Source organism: Trichomonas vaginalis, chromosome III, assembly GCF_026262505.1.
Source record: "Trichomonas vaginalis G3 chromosome III, whole genome shotgun sequence".
Classification (NCBI taxonomy): domain Eukaryota; phylum Parabasalia; order Trichomonadida; family Trichomonadidae; genus Trichomonas; species Trichomonas vaginalis.
In genome coordinates, this window is record NC_067205.1 from 19,168,536 (window position 1) to 19,192,477 (window position 23,942).

General features: G+C 29.9%; 11 protein-coding genes and 1 pseudogene across 12 annotated transcripts, besides 1 other annotated feature; 8 read left to right on the forward strand and 4 right to left on the reverse strand.

The window, feature by feature from the left end:
• Positions 1-4,544: 4,544 nt before the first annotated feature.
• TVAGG3_0728940 (uncharacterized protein) lies at positions 4,545-6,467 on the reverse strand (the record flags this gene model as incomplete). The annotated part of the gene is made up of 1 exon (XM_001309846.2): positions 5,424-6,416. One exon carries the CDS (start codon positions 6,414-6,416, stop codon positions 5,424-5,426), a length of 993 nt encoding a protein of 330 aa, XP_001309847.1.
• Positions 6,468-7,132: 665 nt separating this feature from the next.
• TVAGG3_0728950 (uncharacterized protein) lies at positions 7,133-7,777 on the forward strand (the record flags this gene model as incomplete). Its single annotated transcript, XM_001309847.1, has 1 exon — positions 7,133-7,777. The coding sequence occupies one exon, from the start codon at positions 7,133-7,135 to the stop codon at positions 7,775-7,777; it is 645 nt and encodes a 214-aa protein (XP_001309848.1).
• A 93-nt stretch (positions 7,778-7,870) lies between these two features.
• TVAGG3_0728960 (spectrin binding) lies at positions 7,871-9,145 on the reverse strand (the record flags this gene model as incomplete). Its single annotated transcript, XM_001309848.1, has 1 exon — positions 7,871-9,145. One exon carries the CDS (start codon positions 9,143-9,145, stop codon positions 7,871-7,873), a length of 1,275 nt encoding a protein of 424 aa, XP_001309849.1.
• On the reverse strand, positions 9,145-9,783 carry TVAGG3_0728970 (uncharacterized protein; the record flags this gene model as incomplete). Its single annotated transcript, XM_001309849.1, has 1 exon — positions 9,145-9,783. One exon carries the CDS (start codon positions 9,781-9,783, stop codon positions 9,145-9,147), a length of 639 nt encoding a protein of 212 aa, XP_001309850.1.
• Positions 9,784-11,180: 1,397 nt separating this feature from the next.
• TVAGG3_0728980 (N-acetylmuramoyl-l-alanine amidase family) lies at positions 11,181-11,417 on the forward strand (the record flags this gene model as incomplete). Its single annotated transcript, XM_051244418.1, has 1 exon — positions 11,181-11,417. The coding sequence occupies one exon, from the start codon at positions 11,181-11,183 to the stop codon at positions 11,415-11,417; it is 237 nt and encodes a 78-aa protein (XP_051091005.1).
• A 24-nt stretch (positions 11,418-11,441) lies between these two features.
• On the reverse strand, positions 11,442-11,657 carry TVAGG3_0728990 (uncharacterized protein; the record flags this gene model as incomplete). Its single annotated transcript, XM_051244419.1, has 1 exon — positions 11,442-11,657. The coding sequence occupies one exon, from the start codon at positions 11,655-11,657 to the stop codon at positions 11,442-11,444; it is 216 nt and encodes a 71-aa protein (XP_051091006.1).
• A 637-nt stretch (positions 11,658-12,294) lies between these two features.
• TVAGG3_0729000 (uncharacterized protein) lies at positions 12,295-12,897 on the forward strand (the record flags this gene model as incomplete). The annotated part of the gene is made up of 1 exon (XM_051244420.1): positions 12,295-12,897. The coding sequence occupies one exon, from the start codon at positions 12,295-12,297 to the stop codon at positions 12,895-12,897; it is 603 nt and encodes a 200-aa protein (XP_051091007.1).
• Positions 12,898-13,032: 135 nt separating this feature from the next.
• On the forward strand, positions 13,033-13,362 carry TVAGG3_0729010 (uncharacterized protein; the record flags this gene model as incomplete). Its single annotated transcript, XM_051244421.1, has 1 exon — positions 13,033-13,362. The coding sequence occupies one exon, from the start codon at positions 13,033-13,035 to the stop codon at positions 13,360-13,362; it is 330 nt and encodes a 109-aa protein (XP_051091008.1).
• A 136-nt stretch (positions 13,363-13,498) lies between these two features.
• Positions 13,499-23,805: a mobile genetic element.
• On the forward strand, positions 17,548-18,134 carry TVAGG3_0729030 (uncharacterized protein; the record flags this gene model as incomplete). Its single annotated transcript, XM_051244422.1, has 1 exon — positions 17,548-18,134. A coding segment is annotated over one exon (587 nt), but the record flags the coding sequence as incomplete, so codon positions are not given.
• TVAGG3_0729040 (phage tail repeat-like family) lies at positions 18,724-19,242 on the forward strand (the record flags this gene model as incomplete). The annotated part of the gene is made up of 1 exon (XM_001293801.1): positions 18,724-19,242. The coding sequence occupies one exon, from the start codon at positions 18,724-18,726 to the stop codon at positions 19,240-19,242; it is 519 nt and encodes a 172-aa protein (XP_001293802.1).
• TVAGG3_0729050 lies at positions 19,884-20,426 on the forward strand (annotated as a pseudogene). The gene has a single exon. A coding segment is annotated over exon 1 (543 nt).
• Positions 21,838-22,197, forward strand: TVAGG3_0729060 (uncharacterized protein; the record flags this gene model as incomplete). The annotated part of the gene is made up of 1 exon (XM_051244423.1): positions 21,838-22,197. The coding sequence occupies one exon, from the start codon at positions 21,838-21,840 to the stop codon at positions 22,195-22,197; it is 360 nt and encodes a 119-aa protein (XP_051091010.1).
• Positions 23,806-23,942: the final 137 nt, after the last annotated feature.

Here is a 23,942-nt window from a genome sequence, read left to right on the forward strand (position 1 = left end):
ACGATAATTTCAACATTATTCACATGAATCAACACTAAGAAATGCGTATTGAACAAACTCAAACACTTAGAAACTCTCTTTGGAACTTCAACGAAGTTTTTCAGATTATTACGATGCTGATGATCCTACTATTAAAACTGAAAACGAAACTATATCAGGAAGTAATGGCAATTACTACATTAATCATGCGATATTTTCATTCCATTATCAAAAACGAGCAATTTACCTTGAATCCAACAGCAAAGCGTTTCTCGAAACATGCACATTTTACAATAACAGCTCCACAGGAGATGGTGGATCATTCTGTATCAAGGAATCTGACTGCGCCTTAGTTCATATTTGTTTATTACTTTCATCATCTACTAGTTCTGTAAGTGCATATTGCATTGAATCAAAATATGGTAGTAACAAAAAAAAATTATGCATTTGAATGTTCAGTTTCAGAATGCTACGGAAAAAGTCATTCTCTTCATCATTTCCTAGGAGATATCCAAGTAAGTAACATGAATACATCTTATCACAAAATTACTTCTTATGCTGGATATTTAATTTCTTCACCAACAGGAACAGGAATTATGAATTTCACAACAGCTTCGAATTCATCATCTACAAAATATGCTGTAATTTCCAATACAGGTAATTTTAAAATTACAAAATGCAATTATTTAAACAATGAATTTAGAGCAAGTAATTGGGCAATAATTTTTTGTTCTACTTCAATTAGATATTCAAATTGTTCATTCATAGGAAACAAAGGAAACTATTTATTTTATGAAAAACCAATTATTGATAATTGTTACTTTGATGAAAACAATTTCACTCGAACTGTAAGAAATAATTATGCAGGTACTTTTGAATCAATTCAACCATTTGATTTCCATATATCTCATTATTCAACATATTTTTGTTCTGCTAAAAAATTAGAATTAAATAAAAGTAAATCATATAAAAATATGAAGAAGATGAATTAGATCTTGAAGATATCAAATGTATTATTAATAATGTTTATAAAACTTCATTTGTTGAAGCAGTAAATTTATCTTCATCAACAGAATAATCAGAATTCCGTAATCTGAATTAAGATTGGAAGCAATGGGATTGATATATTAGAAATTAATTTTTCATTTAAAGCAAGATATTCATTATTATTAAATTAGAAACCACCCTATATTTCCAACTCTTGGAAAATTTTCATGACCCCCTGCCCAGGGTCCTAAAATGGGTATTTTCCTCACACAGACACCGTGGTTTTTTGAGCCGGGAAATAAATAGCGCAGACAGTTTCTACATATAGAGATATGCTTATACTTAGAGTTTGACGGGAATCTAAAGTGATTTTTTTCTGCATCGCGAAATCTAATGCAATCTCAAAATCATGAAGAAACTGCGAATCGGAGCGCAATTTTTTAATATGTTAATATATAAAGGTACCCCTACTACTGCAAATGCTTCAAATGAAAATCTAAGAAATCAGATTAATTTGATCACATTAGTATAGTATTGGTCAAACCAAAAACTCATATGTTGATATATAGCCTATGGATATTCATATTATCTACTTTTCATTGAATTACATAAGATTTAATAATCTCATAAATATTCTTTTTAATTTTCCGAATTCCGTGTGCATTTAGATTGCCTATACCTGTATATAATAATTCTAGAATGGTTTGGTTAGATATTAAGTTTTTTAGATTAATATTTTAACATTTTGATAAAACAAGCATTTGTTCCATTTTAGAATCGCCATTGAACTCTGGTTTGACTAACATGATGTTGTATGATCAAATAAATTCTAACTTCATGAGATAAATTTTGAAATTAGAAAATGCGATATCTGACTCAAATATTTATATGAACACATTTAACATTCAATGATAAACTAAAGTACTATACAGCAGATTCGATTTGGCTTATATTTTATATAATCAACTAATAATCCTATAAAATTGTGCTATTCACGTTGCTCAAAGATGTATTGAACATTCACTACTTGTGTATTGATAAAATTAGATATAGATTCTAATGTAAATCGATATTTTGAAAATTCATATATATTTTGTCTTGGTTTGGCATTTGATCGTGTTGAAACCGGAATTGCAATATATATCATCTAAATATATAACTATCAAAATATGAGCTATAGATTTTTAAATTATTCTCCTGAATATGAGTGACTAACATAATTATATTGAATTGAGTAGTAAGAATCTTAAATATTAGAATCTGACGATAATTTATTATAACTGTATAAAGGAACAAGACTATAAATGATGATGAAAATAAAGATTAAATTTAAATCTGAAAATTTGAAAACATTAAGTGTATTGTGCACTCTTGTCGGTCACAGTGTCTCATTCCGGGAGACATTGTCACTGCATGTCTCCCAGAATGATATCAAGTTCCCCATTCATAACTTGAATGCGGAACTTTGACCGACAAGAGTGTATTGTGCACTCTTGTCGGTTGAAAGTTCTGCAATCAGAAGAAGATTGTTGAACAATCCGCCATTCCAGGAGGCATGAGCTTGTTATCTCTCCTGAAATGGCACATATTTGATAATTCATGGAGCAGAACTTTGCACGCAATCAGACAAAAGATTGCGACAGAGTAACTGGGAAGACAGCAACTTGAAGCGATAAGCTGCTTGGGTGCTGTCTCCCAGATGCATCTGTCGGGCAAAGTCTCAAAGGAGCAGAACTTTGCACGCAATCAGACAAAAGATTGCGACAGAGTAACTGGGAAGACAGCAACTTGAAGCGAAGTTTTGTTTTCGAGTCTTTGGTTAAGAAATCTTAACAAAAAAACAAAGAAAAAAATCAGATAAAGTTGTCAATAACTTCATCAGTTAATGCTCACCTATGGGAGGTGTTTTGCGGGAGCTGGGGGTATCTTGGTGAGTACTCAGGAGGCCAAGAAGGGCACCCCAACCGACATTATCCTGATGAATTCAGTTGTCAACCATTCTGAAAACCGCCGAAACCGTCGTGTGTAGAGAAATTGTTTAAATTTATTTTTTTCAGATTTAAATAAAAATAAGAAATGTTTACTATTATGGATTTTGAAATTTTTTTAAATTAAGAGTAGGAGATGAGACAAATTTAAATTTTTAAGAAATATTTGGAAGGGCGTAAGATACGCCAACTTAAATATATTATCAAATGAGAGAAAATCACTCAACAAAAAAACAATTCTTTCAAAAAGTTTGACATTGATCTTTCTAATACATATTTTTGGAAGGGCGTAAGATACGCCAACTTAAATATATTATCAAATGAGAGAAAATCACTCAACAAAAAAAAATTCTTTCAAAAAGTTTAAAATTGATCTTTCTAATACATATCCTATGGAAGGAATTTACATTCTCAAAATAAAAACCAGTTCAAAATCTTATTATTCCTTGAATAAAAATCATTTAATTTCAAATCCATTCCAAATCCTTAAATCTGTATTAAAATCATTTTGCCAACAACCAATACAATACAAATTACATTTCCATATATCTTCTTGTCCATTTTAATTTTTTATCTCATTTTATTTAATTTTATTTAAAGCATATAGACATCGAGATCCTTTACACATAGTTATATAAAAGTCAAATACATAATAAATTCTTAATTCTAGAGATATCTCAAAATCTCATTTTTTTAATTTAAAATACCTTTCATTTTTCACAGTACGATCACAACAAACAAGCCATTTACTAATTAACACATATAAGAAAAATATCAAATTACAAAACAACTTTCAATATCATTCGCATCAAATTCTATTTTTTCATAATTATCAACTACATGTTATTATATAATATATGTCGGCGCATATTCCACTCTATACAAGTGTCAGACACACTCACACAAAGCTGTGAGATTCATACCTCTATCAGTAGGACTTCTCAAATCAAGAACACATATGTTTCACTATCGCACATCTGTGTAGGATCTAATTAACCCTTTGGACTGGTACTTCAAAATTTGATAATTTGATAATTTCATGTGATATCATCATTTGCCTTTAAAACAACTGTGCGTTAAACTAGACACGTTTCTCTATCATAATGCAAAATATCAAAGTTTGGGAGATTCCCAAAGTGTCTGAAACTGATCATAAGGGTGAAAAACCGTTTTCCAGAAGTTGGGAACGTAGGGATATACTTATGCTAGCATTAAAAAATATAGCTTATTAACCACTCAAATTTAAAAATAAAAATACATATGACATTAAACTGTTTGACTTAATCTTATAAATGAGCCAATTACTTATTATCTTGTATTAATTGTGTAATATATACAAAATTTCAGACTAAATTTAACTTTTAATTTCTTAGTCACGCTCATATTTATGAGTGCTCCTGTAAATCGACTCTAAATTATTCGATTTTAATAGGAATTATATAATTTTGGAATTCTCTTACTTTAATATTCTTTATTTATATATTAGATATTAATTTACTCAATATTGGCTATTTTTATTTCCCAAGTTTTTCAAAATTTGCCATGTAAAGTTTAACGTACTTTTTCCTCATTTTACAAATTGCTATCAACAAAGCTTTCTTCTTTAGAAAAACATAGTATAATGTTTTTAAAAACCATAATTTAGTGCGCCTATCTTCCAAAATTCAAAACAATTACTGAATCTGTTAATTCCTGATTCAATTAACACCGAAATCAAGATTAATCAACTTGAATCAACTTTATTTTCATTTACTAAGGTAAACTGACTTTACTGACATTACAAGCTATACTAGTTATCTATTCAAACGGAAATTACAAATCGTTTTGAAAAATTGTACAGACAGATTTGCAAACCTATCGAACCACTTTCCCAGCTTCACGATGCGCATATACCCTCCAAAATAAAAGCGAATCGGAATTGCCAATTTTTAATTAAAATCTAACTAAGCTTAATTTGAATAAAAACATTTACTATATATTATAATGAAGCATCTTATATCGAAATGAGTTCATAACTCCATTTTTTACTTTAACGCAATTTAATTCTTTCCATTAAGTAGAACTATATATCTAACCATATCCACAAGATACTTTATGAAGTGTTAAACACTTCTCTCGTTTGCATGTTCCTCACCTGGAGGGAGACTCCAAACTTGCTCGATCAGGATTCCTCCAGGGGGTCCAAAATTTTTTAAGGTTAAGAGTTTTACAACATTTATCCATTTTGCTTTATTGATTGCTATATTGGTGACTTTGTGCCAATCTCATATTTTAATAGTTTTTGAATTTCCTTCAGTTAGTTATACCATTAAAACATATTTTATAAATTTTTGATAATTTTTCTGAGTTTTACATAGAAATGTAAATAAGACCCGATTTCAGTTTAGAGATACATATCTATTCATATAACGCAAAAGTTTATTTGACAAATTAATAATATCATATTTCCTTAACAACAAATTAAAATTTTCACATTTCTTCCTCCTCACCGAAGTCCTCTTCTTCCTCCTCTTCCTCGCCAAAGTCTTCTTCCTCTTCCTCCTCTTCTTCTTCAGTGTTTGAAAATGAACCAGATTTAAGAGCTCCTGATGATTTAGGACCAATTGACTTTGTATAATTAGATGTTGGAGCTAAGGATGAGTAAGTAGAAGAAACTGGAGCAGCAGATGAAGATTTGATCGAATACTTTGAAGATCTGCTTGATTCTGAATAAACAACAGATGGTTCTTTAGGTGGAACTGGTAATGGTGGTGGCAAAGGTTGTTGAACTTCTTGTGGAGGCGGTGGCATAATATAAACTGGTTCTTTTGGAGTTGGAGGGTTTTCTTTTTGATGTTTCTTTGCATTTAAGAACAACTTGAATTGGAAAAGTAGTTTATATGAAGCTTGTGGGTCATTTGGATCAATTCCAAATTGGCGATATTCTTCTGGAGCAAAGTATGGTAAATTAGCGGAGTTAATTGAAACATCATCAGGGGAAATCTTCTTTCGATCGTGATGATGATGTCTGTGATGCTTTCCTTCGGTTGTGGATTCTGATTTACGTCTGTGTCTTTGCTCTCTATCTTCTTTTTCAAGCATTTCTAACAAGCCTTTAGAAGCAGGACGACGTGGTGTTTCTGACATTTCACTGCCTTTATTGATAATTAAAGATCTTTCTTTGGCAACTCTTGCAATTCTTAACTTCCTGCAATTTAGAAGTTGTGGGACAATACTTCTGTTCTCTTTTATTTGTAAAATTGGATATGGGGAGATGATTTCGCGTTTTGGAATGAATCCTGCTGTTTCAAATCCTGCAATAAATCTTGAATTTGTCATATTATGCTTTTCTAAGAACTGTGCAACAAATCTTGCGGCTAGTTCGTAAGCACGTTTATCTGGAATTTTTGGAACACTTCTGTTATTCCGAATTTCTTGCGGTGCTCTTTTTGCAATGAACTCACATATCTTGTGGAAGTACATTTTCTTTAAATAATATTCATAATGCTTCTTTATTTCCATGCTATAATGATAACCGTTACTGGTAGTTTAGCACAAAAGTGACAAGTATTTTTCTCTATTACACTGTTACATTATTTGATAATTTTGGAATCATTAGACACAACTCATATACTTAAAAGCTGGATTCAGAAAAGGTACTGTAATTATTTTCAAGTGTATCTTTATTTATTGAGAAATTATTTTATTTTTTTCCTTTCTATATTGAAATTTTCTAATCATGAACTTACCTATTTATTATTGTGGCTGAACCATATCTATATCGTGAGAGTTTACTTTTATTACACAATCCTTATGATTTTTTTTTAAATATTTCAGATTTCTCGAATTAGCTTTGAACCATACTTTAGAGTCCTAAAATTAAAACTCAAGAGTAAAGATTGAGCGCTATTATTATTAGAAATAAGATTATGCTTTGAAAGCAAAGAGATTGTGGTAAATCATATGTAAGTGAATTAATGTTTACTAGAATAAATTTAATTGAGCTTGTGAAGAATTCATTTTTCATAATGAAACTCAGATATTTTTTCTTAGTTTTATTTTTACAGCTTAATGTCTTATTATTTGCTTATTCATTTCCGTATATTTTTCATTTAATAAAGTATTACTCCAATTTCCCCACATTTCTCAAAAAATTACATAATTCTTGGAATGAAAATGAAAATCTCGGTTTAAAATTAATGATAACACCAGAACACAATACAGATGGTTCGGAAGTACCCATATTTGAAGTCATTGATATTATATCCAACATATCTTATTCTAATTCATATATAAAACCATTTGTTCATAAGAATTTTAATGTTTCTATCTTCAAACCAGTCATTTTGAAACATGAACCTTTATACTTCACAGTTGTTATCTCTCCAGAAAGATGCAATTTCCACAATTCATATCCATTTGGTGATGATCCATGCTTTATTGTTAACTATTCCATTCCGATTATTCATTTAAGAAATTCACAACAGAAATATTCGAAAAATCTAAAGATGATTAATTTTAAATTAATATCGGGAAATATGATTAGCAAGTTAAATTTTGTTAGCAGAGAAGTCATTAATTTGTATACAATTTCAAAAAACATGAGTAAATTCATTCCTCCATTTATTCTTGCTGATACATCTAGTGACCATTTGGAAATTATAATTGATAATGTTGAAAAAACTGCATACATGCCTTTTATTTTAAAAATTGACATTATTTCACAATTCCAGTTAAATCTTGGATATTTATGGAAGCAATTTCAGTTAAATTACGGTATACTTAATAATATTATGAAAAAGAACGCATTTAACTCCCTTTCAGACCAAAGTGAAGATTTATGATGAACAAATATAATACATTTTATGACATTCTCATAATTTGCTTACTTTCCTATATCCATATATCATTCATCGTTGAATTGTTATAATATATAATTATTTTTTTGCTTGGTAAGTTGTGGATTCATTCCTGAGATAAAATGCAGCATAACAAGATCCATCCTTATGACAGAATACACCCCATTCATCATTAACAAATTGCACTCTTCCACCTCCATTTGCTAAATAAGTAGTTCCATTTAGCATTTCCATTAATGGATCTCTCCATCTATCATAGATCGGTCTAACTTTCTTCATATTTTCATCGCTGTTCCAGAATCTTCCAGATTCACTGCTTGGCGTGCAGCCAACAATTGAACAAAAACTAAAGTATTCTTCAAATTTATCCCATGCTGAACATCTCTCTAAATGAGAGTTTGGACGAGATCCAGTCGCAAATCTATTTTGCCAAAAATGCTGAGATTCATAAACTGGCATTTTATAATTAGTTTTTATATCGACTTCATATCCAGCTGTTGCAATCCATTTTGCATATTGTGGAAAAACAATCATTGAATTAAGCATGAAACCATTTGGAGCATACTTTGATAGATTTCGCAAAACATTAAAATATGCTGCAATTTGAAATTCACAATCATAATTCTTGTCATCTAATAAGTTAAATGGAGATAAATCTAATGGCATGTTTGTGTTATAATATGCATAAAGATGTGACATTGTATCTAGTGTAACTCCACTATAATTGCGTTTATTCAAATCATTAAATAAAGGTCTTGATTTGAAATCTCTTGCAGCACCAATGTATAAATAAGCAATTTGTGATCCTATATTATTATAATTAACTTGGCATCTAAGTTTACCATCAATAGTTCTAGTGCCAAATTCTTTTATAATTTTACATGTTTGGCCACCATCTTCAGCACATTTATTTATGTTGGTTTCATATGACTCATTGCATTCAAACTGCTCTGTATGAAGAAGAGAAGCTTCAAAATAGTAAAATGTTGGTAAACCAAATGTTTGGTCATTAGAAAGTTCCATTGACGTAACATATTTTCCCATAAATGGTTTAATATATTCTTCTTTGAATTGATTTTGATGAGGAGCACCAATCCATGCACCGGGGCCCATAGAATGATTGTCGTAAATATCTGGAAATGATAAATGCCATTTCTCTATAGAATCTCTTAAGTTTACAGACTCTTTTTCAACAACTAAATATGTCAAAGTAAATTTAGTTTTTGGTCTAATGCAAAGTTCCATATATGATCCTTGCGGCTCTGATCTTGTATGCCATGCATAAAGAAACTTATCTTCATAAATATCATAACCAATGATAATCGATTCATTAGCCAACACAGGAATTACCATTATGTCAGTTTTGGAATCTGCAATTGGATAATTATATCGATACATTGTACTTGGCAAACCAAAACTGTTCGGAATAAATAAAGATTGAATATATAACTTGTCTGTCGTTGTAACTTCAACTGAAGCGCGATAAACATTTTTTCAATTTTTTCTAATTTTGGTTTTCCGTAAACTTTTCTTTCAATACTTGTGCAAATGAATTTAAGCTCTGGTATCTTAAAAACGCTCTCACCATCTTTGGAAAGAAAGAAAGCTCGTACGAATGTGCCATTCACAATTGGAATAACTGTAGTTGTATGTTCTATTCCATCAGGTTTGAAAAAGTAACTTGGTGACATATTATTTGCTTTTACTTCGATTTGAATAATTTGATTAGGGTTGTTTTTTAACGAATTACCTGTAAAATTCAAGATTCCAAAGTATCCTGGAGGCATATTGTTTAGAATCGTAGATACATATGCAGAGTTTGTGTTATTAATTCCTTGAGGGCAACTTATTGTTTGATCATCTAAATTTACTTCGCATTTCCTTTTTACTACATCATAAATAGAATACTTTACAGGAAATATAATTGGGTCACGGAACACTTCTTCTAGAAAAAGATCCTCGGCCTTAAGAGCAAGTAAAAAAGAAATCATTGTTTTTTGTAAAAAATTTCGAATTAAAGAAACCATAAAAATAGTTCGTTTATAGTGTACATACGATGAGTTGCTTCTATCTCCAATTTAGAAGAATTCGGATCCCCGAAATCGGCTACCTTAATTTTTCAATATCTATTCAATTTGAAAAAAGTTTGGAAATCAGCATTACTTTTATATTCCGGAATAATTTTGTTTTTCAAAGACAATCTCTCAATTTTTGAAAGGCCTACGTTTTGGAAGTGATTAGTAGTATATGATGCGGGTTGTGTGACTTTTTTTGTAAACGTAAGAATTCATACAATATTGAACGATTTTGTATCATTTTTTTTAACATATGAAGTAAAAAATGTATGATTCTTACGGTTTTTATTCTTACGTTTTTGAATAAATCAAGATTTAAAAAATTGACTTCTTACGTAAAATTAAAACTAAGTTAAATTTATTTTTTTTATTTTTTTAATTCGTAAGAAAATGAGTGGATCAAGATTCGTAACCGTCAATCAATTAATGGATGCTCTTTCACCAATTCTTGAAAATGTTAAACAAGTAGATGTTTATTTCGATGATTATGTAGAAAGTTTATATTATAAAGGTAAGTTTAATATTAAACCTATTGCTTTTGCATTTGATAATAAATTAATTGAAAATGCAAAAATTTGGGAATTAATTCCGAATATTGAATTTATAACAAATATTAATGATAAATGGTTTAAACGAATTCCAACCACAAAAGTTCTTTGTAAATTAATGATCAAAACTGAGGAAAAAGAATTTAACGGGTTTAAATATCATCCAAATAAAGTTTCAGAACTAGAAAATGAAAAACTTCAGAAAAAATTAAACGATAGACTTTCAAATGATCGTATTGAAAAAATAAATAAACTAGCAGAAGTTGCATTTAATAATGAAATATTTGATGAATATAACCTTGAACTCAGTGATGGGCTTTAAGGACCCGGGCTCAACGAGTCATGATTTATGAAATCAATTATTTGATTCATTCTTTCTTCAATAATTTCTATTCTTTTTGTTAAATCATCTATTTTCATTAATGAGGTGATTCTTGATTGAGGAATAGATTTCAAACTAACCACTCCTTTTATTTTTGAAATTTTGAATCCATCAACTTTAAACATTTTATTCAATTTACATGTTGTCAATTCTTCAAATAATTTTTTATTATTAGCATAATAGTCATTAAATTCTTCAACAGATGAAAAAATTTTTGTTTCAGTAATTGGTTTAACAACGTTTATTTTTTGTTGAACATTTTCACTTTCATTTATTTCTTCCTCCTCTGTTTCATTTATTTTTAAAATTGGTTTCATTTATCATTAAATAAAAATTAGAATATAAGTGATGAAATATATTTTTTAATTAATATTAAATCAACTATGGCTGCAGGATTCTTTAAAAAATTATGGGATGGAATTAAGAAAGCTGCGGGTTGGGTTCATCAAAAGATTATTAAACCCATTGCAAACTTTTTGGCACCAGTAGCGAAAACGGCAGGAACTATCATAGGTGGAGTATTAGGTACAAAAGCAGGTAATCCGGCAATGGGAGCACAAGCAGGTAACGCAATTGGTGGAATAGCTGAAGGAATACTTAATAAAATAGGAGGTAGATAGTGGAAAAATAAATAAATATTATTTTTATCTTAGTATCGGTTGAAGTCTTTGATAAACTTTTTCTCCTTTATTTAATATTTCTCTTATTGGGGCGGCTTTTGGTGTTATTGATTCAGCAACGTCACTAATTGCTTCTTTATTCTTAAATATCCAATTTGCTCCCTTCTTCAATGTTTCCCAAACTTTATGCGCTCCTCTTTTTACTTTATCCCACAGTTTCTTAAATATACCTGCAGCCATAGTTGATTATTTCATTAAAATTAAAAATTCATTTTCATCTTTTAATTTTGATTTTTTATTTAATAATAAATGACGACTAACTATTTGGTGCCAAACACTAAACCGATTAATGGAAATGTGTTTCATTCATTCGAAAAGATAAATGAAATATTCGCGAAGAATGATGGTAGAAGATATTATAGAGAACTTGAAAGTTCATGCTATGACTCTGATACTCCATATTTTGATGATAAACAAACTCATTAAGAATTACAAATCCAGCTCATGATGTGAACCAATTAGGTGACACATATATTAAACGCAAAGTTAAAGCAACTCTAGTTTCAAATAAAGCTTTCACATGTGATGCCGCTTTTAAATGCATGCGTTTATTCGTTGGTTACAAATCATCAAATCAAAGCTTTAAACAATTAGAAGTAGAAACCGAAAGAGGTGATGCTGGTTATCTTCAGATGGATTGTGCCCGTGAATTTTCGCATTTGCAACATATAAACCAAAATCAGAAAGGAAAGTTAAAAAGTTTGTTCATTCGTTATATAATAATGTTCAAAAATATGATAACTCAGTATGTGGTAAATATATTGACCCTTCAGAAGTTTTCAAGAAAGCAAATGAAGAAGTTGATGTCACTTTTGATATGATTATTCCGGTAAATGATTTGTTAGCATTTCAGGCGTTCGATGATTATCCTAAATCATTTGGTGATATCATTCTTAAATATTATGTTTTCAGGGATACTTTAGTATTTTGTCAGGTTGACCCGTTAAGAGTTGCTGATTTACAAAATTACGTTTATGAAAAGATAACTGATGAAAATTATGAAAAGATTATGAATCATGTTTATAAATATGATCGCAAATTCCAACAAATCGGACTTCCTACCAAATTAATTACAAGCTTAGCCGCTACATCTGCTGACGCAACAGTTGATAACGTTATTATTTCATGCACAAAGATGGAAGTTTTAGAGGATAAATGCATTACACCAGGATACGGTTTAATTGAAGAATCAGTTAAAGCAATACCACGTTTATTCAGTAAGGAAGATCCATTCATGATTCCAGCTCAACATATTGACGTTCGTTCACTAAATGGAGGTTGCATCACTCCTGAAGGTATCAGCTCAGATTTCTCATACGCTCTTCATAATGTTACAGATGTTGTGTTAACATTTCCGAAGAATGCAATGCAAAGAACAGTTTTAGAAATCCAATGCTTCGAGGTCTTCAGGTCACTATAGATTCCAGAAACTTCCCCGATCAAGCGATGACCACAGTGGGTGACATATTCTTTACACGTATGCTTCAAGCTTCTGATTTAGATGGAGTGAATGAATGCACAGAAGAATACGAGGACTCATTAACTAGACCACTGAATGATGATAATGGCACCATTAGCTAGAACATGGAAAGACCAAACTTCATTCTTATGCACTATTCCAGTTCAACGTGATGGAGCGGGTATATTCTTTGATGGATTAGAAACTTTCAACTCACAAGTTACAGTACAAGTGAAAGCTTATCCAATCATTCAGGGTGAAAATGACACTTACTGTTCAAAGGTGACAAATCCTCCTCAGGTTTGGTTTACTAGGACTACGTATTGGACATGGACACCGGATGAAGGTTTGAAATATCATCCAACAGGTACACCACCACAGTATAGAAGTTCATATGATGAAATATTGATGAATAGAAATGTTTAAAATTATAAATTTATTTTTGATTAAATGGATTTCAATTCTGAAGAATTACAGAGTATATAATACATACATAGATGATATGATTAATGAAGCATTGAGTGATAATAGAAATGCTCTATCTAAGGAAAAATTAATGAAAATTCCATATTCTGAATGTTACTTAAATTCAATCACTGCAGCAATTGGTAAACAAAATAAAGGTAAAACATTAACGATATTAAAACAAATTATCATTATTGCTAACACTTCCCCCATTCACATGTGTTAATTTATATCAACCGTTCAGGTTCACCTTCAGATGATACATTTGAATCTTTAAAGCATTTAATCAAAATTCCAATTATTTATTTATCACAAGAAGAAGCAGAAGATTATTTAAAAAACTTTTTAATGTATAAAGAATTATATAATACAATCAAGAAGCAAGGATTAGAGGATAAAATTATTGATAAACAACGGGATGAATTATTTGAAACACTTTCTATTTCAAATTTTGATAAAGAATTTTTGCATTCACTAATTTTTCTAGATGATGCCGTGAAATCAAAACTAATAACAAATGAGAAATCATATTTTAATCAGTTATTAACTCAATGTCGACACATTCAGTGTTCATTCTTTATGGCTGTTCAATACTTCAAAGCATTAAGCACAAACATTAAATCAAATCTATCAACCTTTTCATTTTCAGTGGTTTTAGTCGTCAACAGTTGAACGTTATGCTTTATCAAGTGAATTTACCAATGAGCATTAATGAACTTTACACACAATATCAACAATTAGGAGAACATGGAAAAATAATAGTTGATTTAAATAAAGGAAGTGTTAAATTTGATTAACTTTTTATAATTAATTTTTATTTTTTATTTATAATTAAACATGACAGAAATAGCAAATCTTCTACAGGTTCCATTAAAACAAGGGACAAACAAAAAGGGTGCATATAATAGAACTATGAAAGTTCCAGACGGAATGAAAGAATTAGTCCACATTGTTGCCGGTCTTCAAAAGGATGTTAAACAAATGAGAAACGTTTTAACATTACCAGAAGCTCAAGCATATGCCAAACGTCATGACCAAATTGGGAAGCACATGAAGCAGACATTACGGGTCCAAATGGAAAACCTGATGGTATAAATGAAGTTTTCGTTACTGATGGTCAAGGTAATATTAAAGTCATAAATGGTATAAATTAACAATGACGGATTATCCTAAACGTAAAGCATATAATGAACGTTATCCTATGCAATTTGATGAAAATGGAAAAGCTGTTAAACAATACATTGGAGAAGGTGAAAATGGTCCAATTAATTCATACCGTTATAATCCATATTCTTATTTCAATGAAGAATTAAATGCTGTTGAAGAGGGACCGGATGGATTACCACGATATGTTAATCAGTTTGATGGTCAATATGCAAATATTGAGACCTGAAATTCCAGCTAAGAAATTCTTTAAAGTTGCTTTATTCGATCCAGTGTTCAATGAACAGAAAGAAGCAATGAAAGCAGAATTTAAACCAATTCAAGTGGCAAGAATTTCTTCATCTTCACTTTCAGAAGCGTTCAAGGAATTGATAAAGAAACCACTTTATTCTCAACAAGGTTATAACTTTGATTTAATTAAAGAAAGTGATAGACGTAAATTAGAAAAATCAGATGGTTTTAAGAATGCATGTAATGAAATGATTAAAGATATTGTAAATGATAAAATAAGACTGGAAGAAACTCAAAGCAATATCAATAACATAATTGGTGCAGTTACAAAGAAAGTATAAGCAAACAAGGATGAACCTTGGGATATTACCGTAACAACTAAATAAAACTTTAAATATATTTTTCTTTTTTTTATTCAATTATAAATGAGAAGACGTTTCACAAGTCAAAAGAACACAAACGCAAAAGCAGAGATTACGGTTGGTTATAACGTAAATGATGATAAATCACGAATTATTCAAAATGTTAAAGTTAATGTTAGCCCTGAATTAACAAGGTCAGCAACTCAACCAAATTTATTAACTCGTGACTTACCGAAAAAGAGGAGGAGCAAAATAAAGAAGATGGAGACCCAATCATTTTATCTGAACCGGTAAAGAACCTGTTGAAATTCCCACTTATCCAACATACCCCCCACCTCTTTCATCAAACATCGAGAACCCAGGAATCTACGATTCCAGTCGCAATGCGCCATATAAAATAGACATTAATTCTGAATTAATGAAAATTTACCGTGATATAATAATTAATAATTATGATTCAATAATAAATTTAATTGACCAATCGGTTTAATTATTTTACCTTATGAATCATTAATTCACATTATCGCCATTCTTTGTGATGTTCAAGATTCAGACGTTAAGATTCAATTTTTCATAGATGATGAGGTTTCATGCTGCGGAACAGTTGCAAAAATAAATCCTATAAAGGATATTAGCACAATTAAGATATCAAAGAACGGAACAACAACTGAACTTCATTTAACATATAATGATATTTATAATAAAATAGTTGATGAATATAAAATATCACTTGAAAAATTCTTTGTTAAGGCATTTAATATTCAAGCATTAACATTATTGAATAATAATCCTTTGAATCATAATCAATAATAATTGACCTTTCACCAGTTTCTATCGTTTGTTTTATTTCTTTTTGTTCCCCACTATCTGGATCGGTCATTGTAATTGTTTTTGTTATAGTATCAGCTTTATCTTTAACTTCAATCTTTTTTCCATCGGGATATTTAAACCAAAATTCCAAAAATTCGATATTGTCAATCTGTTCATATTTTAATCTATCAATTACATTTTTAATACCATCTGAAAATCTTATGAAATGGTCATTATATGGGTTTGATTGAACTAAATTTGAATGAAGTGAAATATAACCTGTTGATGAATATGACATTGACTCATATTTTCTGAAAACACTAAAATTTATAACATGAATGAATTTCTTATTCGTTGAATTTATGAATTCTTGAGGTAATCTTATTCTAGTTTTATTTATCACTGGAAAATAACGCTTTACCATATTTTTAATCGTAATAAAAATGTCAATTATCAATATTATTTCGAATAATACTGTGAATTAAATTTAACAGTTAGCGGAATTTATAATGTTACTCTCGTTTCTGTGAGTGGTAAATTTAATCCCATTCTTTTAGACCCTTCAGATTATATATCATTTATTAAAGATGACCATGAAAAAACGTATGATATGTATATAAATAATGTGATAGCGAAATGGGATATTAACATGATTTTAAGTTATTTAAATGAATCATTTATCGTATGGTATGAAGAAAATTTTAAATCAAAACCTGATAAACTTTTTGAACTTGATGAAATAAATAACCTTATTAAATTTCCGCTGAAAATTAAATTTTGTACTCCTCATCTTCGTTCATTGTTGGGGATATTAAATTTTGAAAAAGATGTTGGGGATGTTTTGTATTCTGACACTGGTTCCAATTTCATTTTAATCAAATGTGATAAAGTTAATACCCCAATGAGATTTTCACATCAAACATTAGACCCTAACTCTTACCCATCAATACAAAACATTTTATCCATCAACTTAAACACATTTTCTTTATCATATCCGTTTCAATTATCCGGGAATTCATTTATTCTTCATTCAAAAGATTTATCAAATATTAAATTTAGATAACTGACCTATTTGATTGTGATTTAGAATTCATGAATGAAATATTATGGCAATTTCAAATAGAAAAAATAGCTGATGAGATAACAGATTAAATATTTATTTTTAAATCATAATAAATGATTAAACAACAGCAACCACAGCAACTTAAGGCACAAAGCACCCAGGTCCTCAGACCATTACATACGCCATATATGCATATAATTCAAAGACGGCAGAACAAACGCAAAGGTTGAAATATGGAGATTTGGAGATAGTATTGAAAAATGACCATTTCGAATTCGTTTGCAAGGTGGTGCAGTGATATCAAATATAAAAGAAATTTTATTTATGAATTCAAAAATTAAAGGTATAACGGATGATATAACATCAATTCCACCAGAAGAACAGAGATATTACGCATTAAATGCATTTCCTAAAGTTTTGAAGATTGGAAGATTTAATTTAAATGAGGAATTCATAAAAGGTTTCCTAAATGACATAATGAAGAAAGCAGATAAGGAATACGTGGATAGTGAGTTAATGAAGAAGGCAAATTTGGTTTATGTTGATGAAAAAGATAATGAAATTAAAGAAAGGGTTGAATGGTATCATGAATGGACATCAAAGATTTTAAAAACTAAAGCCGATACAGGATGGGTTTCAGGATGTTTAGACCTTAAAGCGGATAAGGAATATGTTAACGATGAGTTAAATAAGAAAGCAGATAAGGAATATGTGGATAGTGAGTTAAATAAGAAAGCTAATATATCATTTGTTAATGAAGAAATAAAACAATCAGAGGTCTATTTTACTCCACCATTTTTAAATTTTATGAAATCATCAGATAAAACCTTTGATATAGATTCTTTTGAATGGATATGTTTCGATGGAGTGACCATGTATTTATTTTATACAGCTGGAGTGCTTTATTATTTTAAAACAAATGATTTTCAAAACTATGAATCATTTACTCCATCTGTTTTGAATCCTGATACACGAAAGCCAATCATTAATCCAAGAATTTTATATGTTGAATATAATAACGGTAAATTTATGGGAATGATAACGGTTGAAGATGATTTTTGCCCTTGTTATTCATTCGATTGTATCCAATGGTTCAAATGTAATTTAAATCAAGATGCTAAATTTAAATATCCAAATAATCCTATTAGATGTGTTAATAATAAATGGGTACTAATTTATGAAGTCAATCAAATTTTCATTAGTGAGGATGGGATAAATTATTATATGTTTAGTATGATGTCATCAGATTTGAAAATTGATTATACAAGTAAGTGGTATTACATTAACAACATGTATTTTATCCTACAAAATGATAAAATTTATAGATCATCTTCAATATCACAAGGTCAATTTGAACAAATTTTTCAAGCTGATGGAGACATTGAAGCTTTATGTTATGGATCAAATGTTTATGTTCTCGTTTCAGGTGAAATGGTCTATTCATATCCTGTAAGTTATAACAGACATATTTATTTATCACAGGATTTATCAAATTGGGAATTGGTTTATTCATTCACTCCAAAACTTACTCAAAATTATAGATTTACAAATTTATTTTATATTGATGGGTATTTCATTGCTTTAGGATGTGGTGATTTAGTAAATATCAGTAGTGATGGAAGAAATTGGTCTGAAATCACAAAATTTCAAGATGTTAGAAAAGCAATTTTCAAAAATAATACGTTAATATTGATGACAAGACCAGTTTTAAATACTCACCCAGTTTCAATATTATATAATAAATTCAATATTCATAATGGATTAAATACAATTCTTGAGATGATTTACCCCATTGGTTCAATATATACATCAATGAATTCAACAAATCCAGCAACAGTTCTGGGTTTCGGTACGTGGAAGCAGATTGTAGATAAATTCCTCTATTGTGCGAACTCTTCAAAGCAAACAGGAGGTTCGAAGAAAATTAAAGAAGCAAACTTACCCCCGCACACTCATACAGGAACTACAAACACAACAGGTAATCATTCACATTCAATAACAAAAAGAGGTTATAGAAATCTTGCAGCAGGTTCGGATAGACAGGGAATGGATAGATATGATATTTCAAGCGACCCAGTAGATTCAAGCGCAGGTATTTTCTGTGGAACCACAGGAAATCATTCACACACTTTCACAACAAATCCAACAGGCTCGGGTAAAGATTACATGCCACCATTTGTGACTGTATTCGCATGGTACCGTGTTTATTGAATGAACTAAATATATTTTATGTCTGTAATTAATTAGGTAATGAAGTAATGGATGAACTACAGAAATAAATGTTTACGTTAATGTTTACGTTAATGTTTATGTTAATGTTTATGTTAATGTTTTCAGGTCATTCAATAATTAATTATTTTTGAAGAACTGAAGGTGTCACTATGTCACCATGTGTCACTCGGTTATTTAACTTCTCTGAAAAAATGAGACAACATGACATTTTGACAACAACACAGGAGGAAGGTAGTTATGAATTATTTTTGAAGAACTGAAGGTGTCACTATGTCACTCGGTTATTTAACTCATGACATTTAGACAACAACACAGGTCATTCAATAATTAATTATTTTTGAAGAACTGAAGGTGTCACTATGTCACCATGTGTCACTCGGTTATTTAACTTCTCTGAAAAAATGAGACAACATGACATTTAGACAACAACACAGGTCATTCAATAATTAATTATTTTTGAAGAACTGAAGGTGTCACTATGTCACCATGTGTCACTCGGTTAATTAACTTCTCTGAAAAAATGAGACAACATGACATTTTGACAACATTTACGAAAATTTGATGCAGTCCAAAAATAAAGTTAGTTTTAAAATTATTTTTATTTTTTTATTCCTATATAAATGACAGCAACAAACAACAACAACAACAACTATATCGTTTCTGATGAAAAAGTTATTGATTCATTAGCTGAGGAATTAGTTGTGGCAGAAACTAAAACCCTCAACGAAAGAATTGGTGAAAACAAGATTGATTTACATAACTACCTCAAACATGATGGAGGAAGAGGAAGGAAAACTGGTACAGCTTTATTAGTAAATAAAATTTCAAATTTAACGATTATAGATGTTGATATCAATAAATCGTACAATGATGAACTTAAAGAAACAGTTAGAAAAGACATTTTATCAAAACTTTCGGATAAAGATGTTATCTTAAAACCGCTTCAGGAGGTCTTCACATTTATTGCAACACTAATTTCTTCTATGCAGTTTCGAACAGAATGATTAAATGTTATTCCTGCAATGATTATGATATTGACATAATGACTTCTATTGATGATTCAAAGCGTTCATTAGTAGTTATGGCTGATTCAAGAGTTCGCAAGAATGCATCAGAACCAATCAATACATACTCATTCATTCGTGGAAGTTATGATTCAACATTAACCAGAACAGTGAATGATATATTAAATGATTTGAATATTAAGGTAAGAGTTGAACAGAAGAACGAAGAAATAAAGAATATCATGAATGAAAACAAAGATGTAAACATTGACGATAAACTTGCCCAGAGCATAGTTGATAGCATCTGTGATTTTGAAGTACATAATGATGGTGGAAACATGAATTTAGAAAAAGAAGTTACATTATTCACACTGTTTCAAGCAATTAATTCGTTACCGGATCATTTAATTAATGAAGCATACGATAACGTTTATAATTTCTGCAGTTTAACAGAAAATGCAAAAAGTAATTTTGAAAAAGCACGTAGTAGATATGCACATTTAATGACTTCTCCATTTGTTTTGGTGAAGATTCTAAAACTTTATCAAAAGGAATATTATGATGAATATGTTTTACCTTTATTACGTAAGCCAAAAATAACATTTGATATCAAACTTGATGACTCGTTTTTGATAACAGATATTAGACGCAAGGCTGAAAATCATCAGTATAAAAACAGTTCTGAAGTAATTGAGGATTTATCACGTGTAATCCGTTTTGTAGATTGTGGAAATAAATATTTCATTCAAAAGGACTATAATATCCACGACAAAATGAATCAAATATCATTTGTTCTTCAGTCAAACATGAAAGAGTCACTTAAAATGATTAAATTATTTAAAGAAGAAGGTAAAACAATAACAGCATGGGATGTACTACTAAATCAATTATCCTCATTAACCGTTAAGGGTGTTTGCTTTAAATCTGATTCTCCAGATGTTTTCTCAACGTTTCAGGGTTATAAATACAACATTCTTGAAAACCAGATTACTCAAAAATTGAGATGTTTATGAATTTCATTAAAGAAGCCATTTGTGATAATAACGATGAAGTGTATAAATACCTTCTCGGCTGGATTGCATCAATGATTCAACATCCTGGAATCAAGAATGAAACAGCAATTATTTTGAAAGGACTTCAGGGAACAGGTAAAAACAGATTTACAGATATTATTTCTGAACTTCTCGCTGGTTATTCATGTAAAAACATTACTGAAATAAGTGAGCTAACGGGTAATTTCAACTCAGTAGTTGAAAATAAAATGTTTCTTGTACTTAATGAACTCAAGAATGTAGGTGAAGACAGACTCGCAAACTTCAACGCTTTGAAATCAATTATAACGGATAATGAGATTAGAATTAATGAAAAGAATCAACCCAGAAGAACAGCACAGAACGTTGCAAACTTCATTTTCGTAACTAACAACGTCTACCCTGTCAAAATTGAAGTTGGAGACAGAAGATACGTAGTTTTAAGGGTTAATGGTAAATTCAAGGGTCAATTTGATTACTTCAAGAATTTAATGGATTCATGCACTAAGGAATTTTATGATAACCTTTTAACATATTTTATGCAATATGACCTTTCATCATTTAATGTACGAATCATTCCGATGACTGAAGCCAAACAAGATTTAATCGAGTTATCAACAAATCCTTTAGATGTATGGATAAATACACATTATGATGAATTGAGTGCAGGTATGACATGTAAAAAAGCTCTATTCTGCAAACCATCAGACATGAAAGACAAGAATTTCCAAATGAGCATTAAGGATAAATGTGATAAGAAACAGGTAAGAATAGATGGTAAACAAACATGGTGTTATGTTTTGAAAGAAGAAATGAAAGGATTATATAAACAGGTTGAACCAAACGATAATGAGGATTCATTTACTGACGATGAAATACCTGTAAATGAAGCTTTATAAAGTATGATTGGAATTTATTTTTGCCTTCCTCATTAATCCTGTGATGTTGTCTAAATGTCATGTTGTCTCATTTTTTCAGAGAAGTTAAATAACCGAGTGACACATGGTGACGTAGTGACACCTTCAGTTCTTCAAAAATAATTCATAAATGCCTTCCTCATTAATCCTGTGATGTTGTCTAAATGTCATGTTGTCTCATTTTTTCAGAGAAGTTAAATAACCGAGTGACACATGGTGACGTAGTGACACCTTCAGTTCTTCAAAAATAATTCATTATTGAATAACCTGAAACCATTAATGAAAACATTATTTTTGGGTCATTTACACTCATTACGATGAAGTCATGACAAATCATTTCCGGGACTGTTGTCAAAATGTCATGTTGTCACAAACTTTAGAACGGCATAATTTAAATTTTTATTTTTATCATAAATGGATACCCCACAAGCTCAAAATTTACCACGAATCATAACAAGGGAGGAAATGATAAAAATGATGCGAGAACTTGCTAAAAATAACAAATCACTAAAACTGAGAAAATGCGGTTATGCAGTAATGATGGAAAGAGAGATGTTGTCAAAGAGGAATAAAAATTAAATTTGGATTGAGTTTAAAAATTCATCTTTATTAAATTCATCTCTTCCAATCAATTTATTTATTCTATTAAATTCTCTTTATTTTTGCTTCACTCAGTTTAAGGATTGAACGGTAAGTTTCTAATTTTTCGATTATTTCTTTATCGTTTTCAACCCCACCGCATTGCGGCTTTTTTGTAATAGCATTTTTTGATTTAATTCTGTTTAGTTTCTTTTTATATTCATCGTCTGGACTCTTGACTGCTTTGTTGTCACTCATTTCTTACGAAATAAAAAAAAAATAATTTAAATATAATGGAGTAATAAAATAAATCGGAATTTCTATTAATTTATTGTCAACTTCAACTAATGCATTGCCGTTAATATATCTAACAAATTCAGCTATTGTGTCAAATCTTCGTCTTCTTTTTGTCATTGATTTATCAGTTTTTCCATAATCGAGATGAATTAAAACTTTATTTCCTTGTTTAAAATTCATGAGCCCCGAATTAATTTGTTCACGTTTAACATCATTTAACCTTTCCATTTGCTTTCTAATATATTCCCATTCTTTTGAAATATCATTTTTCATTTCCACTGGTTTCATGTTTATAGTTCTATGCCATGTATTATTGTAATAATATACTAACTGTTGTATGATGGAGTCATGATTTCCATCCCAGTATATCTGACCGTTAACCCCTAACGCATCTCTAAGAGTTCTCATTACCGCATCAACTATTTTATTATGAAACGTATATGGAGAAGATGAGAAGTAAAAATTAATTTGTGGGAAATAATGAATCATAGTTGCCTGAAATCCTTTATCACCATCACCCCTGATATTATCTACTCTTTCATGATCTAGTAAGTATTGTATAGCTCTTCTTGTTTCCTGTTCTGTTTTCCCTTTCACCGGAATGCAATATAAATATCTGGTGTTAATGTTAATGGCAAATAAATAAGTAACGTTTCCTTTTGAATATTCCAGATGATCGATTTCGTATGAATATGGATATGGAGCAAATGAAGGTCGACTAAATTTTTCCTTTAACGGTTGAATTTTTGGGTCAATTGGTTTATTTAATATCTTGAAATCCTTTTTAAAATCTTTTTGCTTCTTAAATGTTTGAAATGGATATAATAAAGTGAATGATGAAGGATTAACTG